The sequence below is a fragment of the Plectropomus leopardus genome, chromosome 9, assembly GCF_008729295.1.
Source record: "Plectropomus leopardus isolate mb chromosome 9, YSFRI_Pleo_2.0, whole genome shotgun sequence".
Taxonomy (NCBI): Eukaryota; Metazoa; Chordata; class Actinopteri; order Perciformes; family Serranidae; genus Plectropomus; species Plectropomus leopardus.
Genome location: NC_056471.1, coordinates 20156902 through 20170115, shown reverse-complemented (window position 1 = coordinate 20170115; position 13214 = coordinate 20156902). Strand labels below are relative to the sequence as shown.

Genomic DNA, 13214 nt, shown 5'->3' with positions numbered 1-13214 from the left:
TTTGGGTTTTTTTTACATCAGAGGCATAACAACTGAGGCAGCATTTTGTGTAATGGCAGAGGTGGTCAAAATAGTGTTGGTTCTAACATTACTAACAGGATTTTTACATGTTTACACATAATTGTACAGTTACCCTACACTTCCACAATAAACACACCACAGACAGCGTCACTCTCTATCGTCATTTCAGAACAATAATCCTGCAGAAAAAGAGCTATATGTCAGTGTAGTTGGACTGGCAAGACTTCAAACGTTTCTAAGTTTTGCTAACTTAAGATTTGATTTGTCATGTTCAGGCATTTCCTCACTTTGTTTATAATCCTCCCTTCCTTGCTGCATCATAGCAGCCAGATAGTCTCACACAGTGTTTGTCACGTAACTGTATTTACATTTTGCCTTGTAGTAGATTATAGAAACGGTACATAGAATCTGTGGCTAAACAGTGCATTTTAGCTGTCTGTTAGCTCATTTTTGGTTTGTTGTCTGCAAACAGTAAGCCTTTTTTGAGCATAAAAATGAAGATAAAAACGATAAAGCCAGTATATATTATACCTAGCCTGCACTAAATGACAGAAAGACAAAAGTCCTATTCGCGTGGGACGAGTATTATCTGGGGAACTGTGAAGGCCCTCTGTGGTCGTAATCCCATGTGAATCTGCCATGTCTGTGATTTGTCAAGTAAAATTTCTCTGCAAATTATCTGCAATATTTCACCAAACACAGTCAAGTCGTTTGATAGCACTAGTCCTGTGCAAATCCACATCCCTGTTGTTTGGGATGATTTTTTTCACAAGGTTTTTTGTTCTCTCAGTGCCTTTTCTGTCTTTTTCCCAGTCCATCGGAGGAACGAAACCTTGAAAGATGATGAGCTGGATCACAATGTGTTAACATATATGTGGGGGATAATGTCAGTAAATAAAAGTAAAATACAGAAATGAACCACAGACAAAGGGGGCTAGTTTATAAATCACAGTTCCCCTGGTAATACTTGTCCTGTGAAAATAGGGCTAAAATTAGTGAATAGCCAGCCCGTTCTCATTCCACAGTTGTCATATACAGCCGCTTTGCAGTGCTTTTGGTGTGAGATGCCGATTCCAAAAGCCACCTTTTGGGATGCCCCGCTTAACGTCATCAGCTGAGAAAACGGTCAGCAGCATAATAAGCAGACAGGCAGCGTCAGTTGAGAGCCCAGTCAGATGGAATTTGTTGCGTCTCTGGACAGCATCAGGTTGAAACACTGATAGTGACGACAAAATATAAGGAGTAAAGATGCGCCTATGAGACAGGTGCAGTGGACGGATCCAACAAACCCCAGACTTTCATGCAGAAGTCTGGTGTTTGTTTCCCGCGTGAATGTGATGTTTCACCTTACCACGCGCCTCTTTAGCCTAAAACCCAACCATCTGTGCCAGCATGTGCTTTTGTTGACGTCCCAACAATAGTTGCCACGTGCTTTTGCTGTTTAAACATAACCACCTGCAGCATAATCCCACCACGTGCTTGCATTAACATCACAGTAGCGGCATACTGGAACGTCAATGGTAGACACAGAGGAATATCTGGAGCGCAATATGTAGATGTGGAGGTCCAACGCAAAGCGGCAATATGTGACGATGTGGGATGTGAACGTGTTAGACTAGCCGGTGTACATAGTGGAGCATTTGGCAGAAAAAGTGCCAGATAGTTTTCTCTGGGTTTGGTGTAGAACAAAACAGAGTGAAAAACAAAGTGATATTAGGCTTGAATTCAACAGAAACAAGACAAGACAAGACTTAATTAATGTGAATGTTTCTCTGTGAGTAGCTGTTTGATAACATGTTTGCTCTAATGATTTTGAGGTTATAAAATGTCAGTGTTTTGATTACAGCCCCCAGCTGACTGAAAAAAATCGATGAATGCTGCTTTAAAGGCTTATGTGTAATATTAGCTGTGATTTTATGGTCAGATGATAAAGTCAGTTTATTTTATATATAAATATGAAATACATGAATACTGAGCCATCCATTCAGCTTTAGTCTTTAGAGTGCCTGTTTTTATTTTTCTGTGATCGTACAAACTCATCTTCCACTCAAACAAGCTGCTGTTTTAGACTGTGACGCAGCATCAACTCTCCACTCGGAGCATGAAATCAACTCTTTCACATCTTCACACTGGGTCAGTTGACTAAAGAGGTTATTTTGCAAAAATGCAGGTGTGTCTCTTTAAAAAAAAGTCTGCACTAGCTGTCAGTGTCTTCCTCCTCTAATGGATGTACAGCAGGTTTTGTAGCAGCAGTGAGCGAGCAGTAGTGGTGCTTGGCTGGTAGATGGACCGGAACTGTCTGTCTGTGTGACAGAGCTGCTGCAGGCAGGCCTCCAAGTCTCCGCTATAAACCTTATGTGTCTCCAACACCTGGCACTACCTACACTGGCTGTCTGTGTGATGTGTATGTGCGTGTGTTTGCATGTTTTCAGTGTGTCTCTAGCCATGTTGGACTGAGAGTGACTAATCTGCGCTAACAGATCCCTCTGAAGCAACCAGACGCTGCAAAAGCCAAAATGCTATTTAACTGCTGCATGACCAAGGTCTAAGTCCACACTTTTTTTTTTTTTTTTTTTTTTTTAACAAGTTTTTGGGTTTTTTTCTCTCCCAGCTCCCACAGAGGCCACGGTCAAGAGTAAGCTCTGAGAGAGTGGATTTGTCAGTTACTGAGGATGCACAACATCCAGTTTCCTCCTTCTCACTGTTGTCGCAGATCAAGACCTTCTTCAGCAGGAAGATAACGCCTAAAAGTATGGCTGCTTTTTTTTGTTTTTGTTTCAAGTGCTTGCTGCTCTTCTGCAGGTGTTGATTAGTTCATCTGTTTTTCCCACAAATGGTTGAGAGAGGTGTCCTCTCTCTGTGATGAAGGTGTCAAATGATATTGATAATTATTGTGAAAAATGGATTTTGAACTGCACTCTGACTTGACCTTTATTGTCTGTGATCAGTTTTGCAGCACGCTATGATTTATTTGCCCTGTGCTATTTGAATATTGGGATTCCAGAGTGTGTGAGACAATTACAAAAGCTTATTAAAACGAATCACACAGGCTTCTCCTGGTGTGTATGAATTGATTATTTCTCGGGATGCGATATGAGTCAGTGAGCCAGGGCCTTGCAAGGGAACACTATACATGAATATCAGCTTCTTAGTTTTCTTGCATCTGAATGTGAAGGAGAGAAAAAAAGGAACTTAATCTGTCAGCAGTGCAGGAAAGACACTAAGTAGAATTACTCAAGTACTGCACTCAGATGGATGTACTTTACTTGAGTATTTCTGTTTTATATTACGTCATACTTATATGCTTATTTTAAAGAGAATTACTGTATGTTTTACTTGACTATTTGACCGCTAGGAGTTACTTTGAAGATTCTGATTTTACAAGCAAAACATATCTGCGCCTCAAATGTTTTGATTTTTGATAGATTATTTTACACAGTACTAAAATTCATGTATAAATTGGCAGTATAGCATCAGTAGATATGAGTTATATAGTTAGTATCAACGTCTGTGTGTGTGTGTGTGTGTGTGTGTGTGTGTGTGTGTGTGTGTGTGTATGTGTTTGTGTTTGTGTGTGGTGATTGTTTTTTTTTTTCTCTCAATAATACGCAACAACAGTTGAAAAATAGCCTTTTGGCAAACACTGTCATATTTACAGGGACGTGAATCAATGTTCATTGCCCCAGGGGATAACAGAAAACAAAAGTGTGCAAAATTAAATGAAATGATCACATTGATTATCAATGCAATGAACTGTGTTACACTGTTATGCTTTACATAAGACAAAACTCTTCGCCAAATCAAGAAACTTGAAATTTCCAAAACTTAATCTTCTAGAATACCAAAATATATTTGTATTGTCATAGTATTAAAATGAAAGTCTCCTTGATATCCCTACAACCAGTGATAATTTGACGTTAATGAAATATACAATAATAATATGTTAGGGCTCCTTCTGCAATATGATTTCTTTTACTTTTGACATTTCTTGACCAATATTCGTTCTGTTGTAGCTTTGAATTTGGTTTCTACCACATACTGAGGGAACTATTTGTTTCTATAGCTGCTAAATACTTCACTACACCAGATCCGTACCCGCTCCGTCACGGCAGATGGAGCAAATAGATTACACTCTAGTCTATGTGCTGCGTTGCTCCATGTATCCATGTATCTGGTGGGCGGGGCTTAGACTCAAGGAAAAGAGGCAAGTGAGGGAAGCAAGCATGCAGGATGCAATTTAAGGTACTTGGGATCCAGCCTGTGACAGAGGGGAGCTGCAGGTTCAAGTGATAATTCACTGAAGTTCAACCCCAGTGGCAGATTAAATGTTGCCATTACAAATATCTGTAAACTACAAATATGCTACACTTTACATTTCATATGCAGCAGGAATGTTGTTGAGGTTTTTTTAATTAAATGTGATAACATTGTGGTAAACACGTGATTATGTTGAAGCACAAAACCCAGTCGATTCTGGTTAGGAAAACATTATCTTGTAGCGTAAAATCCCTGGTTTGGGCATTCAAAATATACCTGGACACGTACTGATGATTCCCACTCTTCCTGGTCTTGAACAGTAGACTGCTGCTGTCTGCTGCTTGGCAGTCATCCAGTGGTGTAATGGAGGGTATATGGGTTATACCCACTTCTCTCTCTGGCCATTTATAATATACACTTCTAAAAGTCATCGAAATGAAATGTGCAAATGTAGCATATCTGTGGTTTGCAGAATTGTAATAATGACAGTAATAACTTTATGTATATAGCACCTTGAAAATCACAGTTTACAAAGTGCTGTGGCAAATAAAGCTTAGTTAGAAAAAGTTAAAGTTAGTTGATAATGCCGAACAAAAGCCAAACAGGAGATAAGATAAAGATAAGATAAAACTTTATTGATCTCACACCGGGGGAAATTCACTTGTCACAGCAGCTCAAGAGTTAAGGTAGAATAAAGTAAAAGATTAGAGGCAGAAACATGTTTGAAAAATGCAATAACAAGATAAAGGCAGTTACCACAGAACACTAATAATAATGATTATAACATGCAGGATCAAGACAGAATAAAAAGATAAATTAAAAGATCAAATTGAAAGACAAACTAAAAAATAAATGCCAACATTTCATTCTGGCGACTGAGCTGTTCATCACTACGAGTGACCCATTACATATTGCAATGCTGTTTTTCATTTTGTTATTTGATATACTGATATTTTAAAAATATCAGTTATATAACGCTTCTGTGCTTAAGCGTAAAGATACCAAGTGTAGGATAGAGGAGAGAGGACCCGCTCGTTATGTAGATATAAACTGCTCATAAGGTAAAGGTGATTCTTAGTCTCAAGTGATTACAAACTTATGGAAACATTTATAAATATTTCATACATTTCTGTGAATATATCCACCTAAATTCTTCACACTAGACCTTCAATTCAAACTTGAAATGCAGGACTTTAAGTTGTAATTAAGTATTAGCCTAAATGGCACTGTCAAGCTGCTCATTATACTGTACTTCACTAAAATATGTGAATACTTCTGCTGCCAGAAATGTAATTTTACAATTTTTCGCACTCACAGCTCCTACTTTTTTTTTTCTTTTTTTTTTGGGATGACCATAGCACCTGTTCATTTTTAACAACAATCATCAATCCTCCCCCTTTCGCTCCTTTTTTTTTTCTTTATTTCCTTTTTTGTCTCCATGCTGTCCAAATCCCATCCACCAGGCTGCCTGTCAGAACTCACCATATGTGTATTCATGCAGGCGCCATCATGCTTCTCCCCGCAGCGCATCTGTATGAGTTTTTAATTGTTTGTTGCAGGATGTAGCCGTCACGTGTCGGCAGGACGCAGGCGGTGATTTGTGTGAAGCGAATTGAGTGTTTAGTGAGCCACCGTCCCGCCCCACGACTTTCATCTGCCAACCACCATCTTTATTGATTCCAAACAATCTGCCACGGTGGCGCAGACGCACAGGGAGGAGGGGGGTGTAGCGTTGGGACAAAGGAAGGAGAGGGGTTTTTAGGGGAAAAATAAATTACAAAGAATATCAACAGGAAATCGGGTGAAAGCCCCCTTTTACTATAAAAGCGTCATCTGTCACAAAGGGGATTGTCTTTTCCTCTACCAAGCTCTTTGATTCCCGCTCCTTCTGGGCCTCCGTCACTTCTCCTTCCTCCTCCTCATCGCTCTGCCTCGCTGTTTTACTCTACAGGATGGTGGAAAAAATAAACAGATGGAAGAGGGAGGGATAAAGAGACGGAGAGAGGAAGGATGTAGGAGTTCAAACTGAGAGAGGGGGAGGGAAAAAAGGTGGAGATGAGAGGATGCAGAGCCGGCAGGAAGATGGAGAGATGGAGGGAAAAAAGGGATGGAGAGCCTGATGAACTCATCTAAAGGCGCTCTGGGTTTTTTAATAAGCAGCAGACTGTGAAGCCACTCTACAACCAGTCACTCTGAGTAATGAGAGAGAGAGAGAGAGAGGATGAGAGGATGAAAAGACAACGAGACTCATTATCCTCCAACCAATTTTCATCACTGTCCCGTCAGTAATCTCTCTCTCTCTTTCTTTCTCTGTGGGATTCAAACAGTCCACTGCTCTGTTTGAGATGACAGATGAAGAACAATTACGCTAACTGTTTCGTTAACTTGAAGGCTGATTCCCTGCCATCTTCCTGAGCATACACTGATAATCCTGTTGGCCCTGGAAATTACTCACTGCGCACGGCTCGCCTACGCACCCATGTGTGCCTTAATACCCTAAATAAAAGTTTAAGATGCTGTTTGTAAAAGGCTATGTGTACTTGTGTGTTGGAAAATGTCCACGGCTTGTTTGGTTGACGGTATTGATGGCTGTGAACTTTTAGGTGTTTGGTGAAGAATTATTTCTGATGACTGCTGTTGCTGACTGTGTTTGTTGCAGTCTAATACAGTACAGGTTACTGCCTTGTTACCATTTTCTTGGCACTTCTGTCTGTTCCTTGTTGCTTCGAGTTTCTTTCAGCAGGGAGACGGAGGTTGTACTTCAAGTTGTTAGTCTGATTTTTTGATTATTTCTTTTCCATTCTTCATTATAATCTAAGTGGCTCTTATTCAGAACCTGTATTTCTCTGCTGGCTGAAGGGCTCTTATATATGGAATGAGTAAAATGGGTGTTTTTACGATTTTGCAGAAGGATTTTTTTATATTGCAGCTGGTTCTCTTGATGTGGTATTCATCATACTCTGAGCTCTTCATTGTGTTGTTGTTGCAGGTAGAAAGGTTCAGATACTATTTTATCTTTCCTGATCTGATCATAGATCGTAGAAATAATGAAACTGAATGCTGACGTCACCCATTGGTTTGTGGACTCCTGTTGTGACTTGGGTTCAGTATTTTGGCCGTTGCCATTTTTTTGCGTGTCTGTTTGTTTGTTTTTTGGTTACAGAATCAGCCAAGACACAAAACATACTGCACATCACTGTGTTAAAAAAAGAATTAACAGTTGTACTGTGTTATCCCTGTGTGGTTGTGGAATAATTGCTATCATTGTTGTACAGCTCAGGTTAAACCATTTGTAAATGATGGTGCTAAAATTGGCAACACTAGTGCCAACTAAAGTCAAAATTAAAGCCTTGCCTTGCATACTGTGTACATACTGTGTGCCATTTTACTGGTGGGACTTTCCAGCGTAAAATGTTGCATAATTGTTGATATTTTGCTAACTCTAATTGTTGTGGTTTTATAATGATCTCTCATCAATTACTTTTTAAATGTACCACTTTATAAAAACTTTTTTTGTAGTTAAGTTTTGCAGTATTTTGGATTAAAGAGTTTTTAAGTATACCATACCTAGTAGCCACATTCTGGGTTTAGGCCTCTTCTGTACAAGCTCAATACCACCTGTTAATTTGCACTAATGCTGCACCTCTCAGTCAGCTCCTCTCTGCTGTTCTAAAACAGTAGTTACCAGTGGCTGTAGAGTGCAACTTGCTGTTCAGATTAGAGCACTGAAGAAAATATATTTTTTGGGAGAACTGCAGTTTTTATTAGGTTATGAAACTACTAAAAAGTTTATGAATACATCACCTGATGTCGGATCATTGCATAGACCTGTGCAGTATCAGAGGCCTTCTGATGAAGGCAGCAGCAGACTAGCAGCTCCCATGTTTAGTGAGGTAAAATTACTGTTTTTGTCAATGGAGTCTGGCTTTGAGACCACAGATAAGTTTTTCGTTCAGTCCAGTTATCCATTGTTTGGGAAACACTGAGCGTATGACTGGATAAATGAGACGTGGATTATACTGCAGGAGATGTGTGAGACTTTGTAAATGATGTTTAATATAGTTTGCTGTTATTTGTTGTGGGCCCCTTTTATTTCTATTCATCAAGAATTTGGCATTCCAGAAAAAAAACAATGATTACTTATGAATTCAACATAAGTCGGGGTGAGTAATTCATACACAAATTGTCCTTTTTCGGGGGTGAAGTTTTAACGGGGGAACGACAACAGTTGTCAACAGTCGTCCTCAAATCCTTGAGTTATTTGTGTGACTGCCTGTTGCAGACATTTCTCTGCCTGACACCTATGGCCTGCCTGCCTCTGAATGTGCAGTTGTGGGTTATTATCTCCCTGAGGGGCCTCACAACCCTGTCAGAGGGTTATGGCTCCTGCTGTTGAGATTCAGGTCATCACACATTCAAGGAGCTAAGGGCTTTGAATGAACAGCTTTATAAAAGTGACAAGACGAGGAATTAATCAGGCTGGATCCTTGTTAGGTATAAGTGCACTAAACCACAAAATAAATGGTGGTTAAGAGCTCTATTAATCACAATTACTTAATTACATTTAATCACAATAATAAACACTGCTACAAAGGTGGCTCATATTAGACAAAATGCCAATTAGCAGAGACAATCACCTCAGTGGGATGTGCATTTTTCAAGAGGCATGAGAAAACTACAGAGTTTTACATTTATTTGGCACAAAACTGATGGCAGCATAAAACGGATAGACTGCTTTCCATTTTTCCGTGATCTATTTAAGGACTTCTTGTCCACGATGGCCTAAAATTTGAGTTTCACCATCTTCTCATCCCAGAGATATTGTCTTTACATCAGCACAAATAAATGAGTGTTACTTCAATACAGACAGGCCTATCAGCTCCTAAATAAGCTACAGTACACATTGCCATCTGTAAGTGTTTGAACAGTGACTCATCTTTTGTTGTGCTGGCTCTGTTCTCAGTGCTTTGGATGTGAAATGAAACAATAACTATGAAGAGGTTTTTACATTCATACTCAGTTAACAGTTAAAAAAAAAACCTGTAACCCTGTCACTGTTGTATAAGCTTTCAGGCTCCTACCTGTGAGCACAGGATTTGGTTTAATTTTTAGTTCATGTATAAGTGACTATATGAATGTGTCAATCTTTTCTTTAAAATATAGTCATGTTTTTTTTAACATGCAAACTAGAAAACAGCAATGCATGATAAGAATGGTGTCAGGAGGATTACTTTTAAAATGTATTCAGATACTGAATAAATGCCATAAAATGTAAATTGTAATGTAAGTACTGTGGAATACTTTTAGAAAATTTCAAATTACTCTTGCAGAGCTCATTTATCTCTTATATTTCCATGCCAGTAATACATGACGGTGTCCTAGTTGTGCACCTCTCTGCCATTGTCATGTGGTAGGTTCATTGCACTGATCTGTTAATGGGAAATGCGTGTCTCATATGAATTTAACACCCTGTCCTCACAGCACACAAGCATCGCTCTCTGTCTCCGCTGAATCCATTAAATACGCACTTCTCTTTCGTCATGTAAACAAACCTCGTAGGCTGTGGGATCAACAATTCTGCTATAAATGCACTAATAATCTTTTTTTTTTTTTTGATAAGGATACTTGGGGGTGTTTTGGGTGAAGATTCTTTGAGCAGAAATTACCTAATACTAAAAATGACAGTAAATGCTCTTAATAGAAGAGTTATATAATATAAAGTTATATCCGTTAGAATGGACGGGGGATCTGAATGGGTCATAAGATGGGCACGTACAGGTGGTTTCAGCTTGATACGCCGCTGGTTTTAAAATTTATGTTGCGCCTTTCTTAGTGTCATCATCAGATATTAATGACTACATTGCTTTGAAATGCCCCTGGTAACAACGTAATATAAGAAGCTGGAAAGTCCCAGTAGGGTGGGCTGAGGTGGAGGTGGATGGATCCAACCCATCCTGGACTTTCACCCAGGAGCCAACTGTTCGCTTCCTTTATGAATGTTGAGCCAAACGATGATTTATTTTTCTAAACCTAACCATGTGTGAGTGTTGCACAATGATAATACAAGTAAATATAAGGTGTTTTACCAATGTTTTAAGTTTATTTTGAAAACGACTGTATGTATCTCACGAAAAGAAACTGTACATTTCCTGTGAAAACAGAACTGTATTTTAGACGCATCAACAACAGACGCAGGAGGATACATAGCTCCTCATATGTAGATGTGAAATTCCACTGACCAAGCAGCAATATCTCCGAGTTGAGATGAAAATGTGTTGGGATGTGAACACAGTCAGTCACTGTTTCACATCAAAGTGCTATGTAAAAAAAAATGTGGCACTGTCCAAAAATGCACAGACTGCACTGTACACCACAGAAACTACAGCAGATGCTTGACTGCAGACAGAAAGTTATCTTGCACACCCATATTTTTAGAAACATGCACTACAGAGCTGCATTAAAATGTAAACATACTGCACAGACGTTCCCCCAGAGTCTGGAGATAAATGTCAGTTCTCTGATGTTTGTATGATTTGAAGCTATCTGGGAATGCAGCAGCGTCTCGTGGATACTTTTTCTTTGTAGCTTTCTCCCTCAGATTTAAATACAACCTTATAGGATTTTGGTAGAAACGGATAGAAATCATGTAGGAGGACAGGGGGAGCTGCTTGAAAAGTAGTCCTACACATTTCTTTATTGTGCTGATGTCAGACAAATTATAGGGAAATTAAATCAGTCTTGATGTTGCTGGAGTCAGACCTCTTGGAACCAATTCAAGAAACCCTGCTGGGCTCTGGACCCTTGTTGTGGAAAAGGAAACACAAATGTGTGTGTGTGTGTGTGTGTGTGTGTGTGTAAGTGAGAGAGAGAGAGAGAGAGAGAGAGAAATCAGTAAGTATTAGTGAAATATTTTAGGCCTTTCAAAGTATTTGTCTTCCATTTGTGAGTCGGCAGCAAAAGGTAGGAGGAAAACAGTGTCCAGCGCTTAGAGAGGATCCGGCAGTTATGCGAAATGGGTGATGTGTATGGATGAGGCCGTGATGGAGAGAGCGAGAGAAGAAGGAGGAGGGCGATGTTTACGGGTGGGGGGTAGCGAGGCCAGTAAACTGCTTGTGAAATGAAAATGGCTCTTTAGCAGAATCCAGGACACTTGGGCGCTGCACTGGATCAATGTCTCTGATTTACTGTCTGAAAGCCTGTCAGAGGGAAAAAGAGGCAGAGGGGAGAGACGAAGGCCGAAGGAGGAGGGGAGGCCGGACGGAGAGAGAAGTTAGAGCTTAGAGGTAGAGGAGTCCTTTAATGGAAGGAGAAAGAGGAGAGACGGCGAGCGGTAAGGATGGAGAGGGAAATTGTACATCAGAGTGGCAGTGCGAGGAGGCAGAATCAGAGGGATTGCTCCTCCTCACGGTCGAGATACAAAATCAATCTGTCAAGGCGATGGGGAAGGGCAATCTTGTTTTGTGCGGGGAATTGGTGCGGCCATTTGGGGTGGAATCAATAGGGGGCACATGGCGCTTCTTAAGTCCTGACTGTCCCACTGAGGCCAGCTGTATTGACTAACAGTGGAGCGTACGTAGGCAATACACAAATCTTTAACTTGACCTGTCTAAAGGGAATCTGTATTCTGTTGGTGGCTGACACAAAAGACGTTGATTTCTGCTGTGCATTCAGGGAATTCATGCAAATGATGAAAAGACAACTTTGAGGAAGAACAAACTGTCTTCTTTTGATAAGTAGGCCTACTGATGATTATTTTATCAGTTGCAGATGATGTCTGGACAGAAGGTTGAGTCTATAAAATATCAAGTAGACTAACCTTGACTTTAATTCTGCTTTTAGCCATTACTCTCCGAACAGCCTGCCGGAGGATCTGAGAGGAGCTCAAAATATTGATACTTTTAAACGTAAACTAAAAACCTATCTTTTATGCCTGGCTTTTATGTAGTGCCTTGCTATTTTATGTTTATTTTTTCTATTACTTTTTTTTAATGGTTTTATGGTTTTTACTTATGCTATTCCATTTTGTAAGATCAATTTTGGATTATTTTATACGTTGTTCTTGTTTTTGATTTTTTTCAATATATAAATAAAAATTGACTGATTGATTGATTGATTGATTAAATCCTAATATAGCATGTTGAAAAAACGACCAAAAATGCAATACTATAGTATTGCAAAAAATGTCAAAATATAACATTTCCAGAAAAATGCTGCACACTGCTGAAAACCACATTAAACAGCCTGCTGAGACAGGTCATTTCATAGAATGTTGCAAAAACATCCAAAAACACCATAATACAGCATGTTAAAAAAAAGACCAAAATTGCGATACTATAGTATTGCAAAAAATGTCAAACTATGACATTTCCTAAAAAGGCTGAAAACTGTTGAAAACCACATAAAATAGCCTGCCAAGACACGCCATGGCTTAGAATGTTGCAAAAACGGCCCAAAACACCATAACATAGCATGTCGAAAGTACAACCTTTTTTCAGCTGTTTTTGGGACATGTCATATTTTCACATTTTTTGTAATACTATAGTTGGTTGTATTTTCGACATGCTATATTATGGTGCTTTGGGCCGTTTTTGCAACATTCTAGGCTATGGCGTGTCTAAGCTATAATACGTTGTTTTTAGCCATTTTTTTGAAACTGGGAATCAGATGTAGAGAAAAGCACCAAACACCAATCACAGTTTATCAAAATCTAAATCTTTATTGAAGGCGAAGGCAGAAAAGTCCATTTAGGGATATCACAGTAGTAACTAAGATGACAAATCCAAGCAGAGTAGAAAGCCAGGTAAGCAAACACAAGGAAAAGGCTGAAAAGCATGAACACAGTGGGGGGGACAATGATTATCTGGCAACTGAATGGAGGAAACACTGGGCTTTAAAAACACACGGGCTGGTTGCTAACTGCACACAGGTGAGTAAAA

At 39.5% G+C, this 13214-nt stretch overlaps 1 protein-coding gene across 2 annotated transcripts in view; it reads left to right on the top strand.

The window, feature by feature from the left end:
* The window catches only part of macrod1 (mono-ADP ribosylhydrolase 1), a 153357-nt gene extending 150285 nt beyond the window's left edge, over window positions 1-3072 (top strand). For both annotated transcript variants that reach the window (XM_042493074.1, XM_042493076.1), the window contains one exon: window positions 2633-3072. In XM_042493074.1, the coding sequence (XP_042349008.1) occupies window positions 2633-2667 (35 nt within the window). In that variant the 3' untranslated portion in view covers window positions 2668-3072. The remainder of the gene's footprint in view (window positions 1-2632) is intronic.
* The last annotated feature ends 10142 nt before the right edge of the window (window positions 3073-13214 follow it).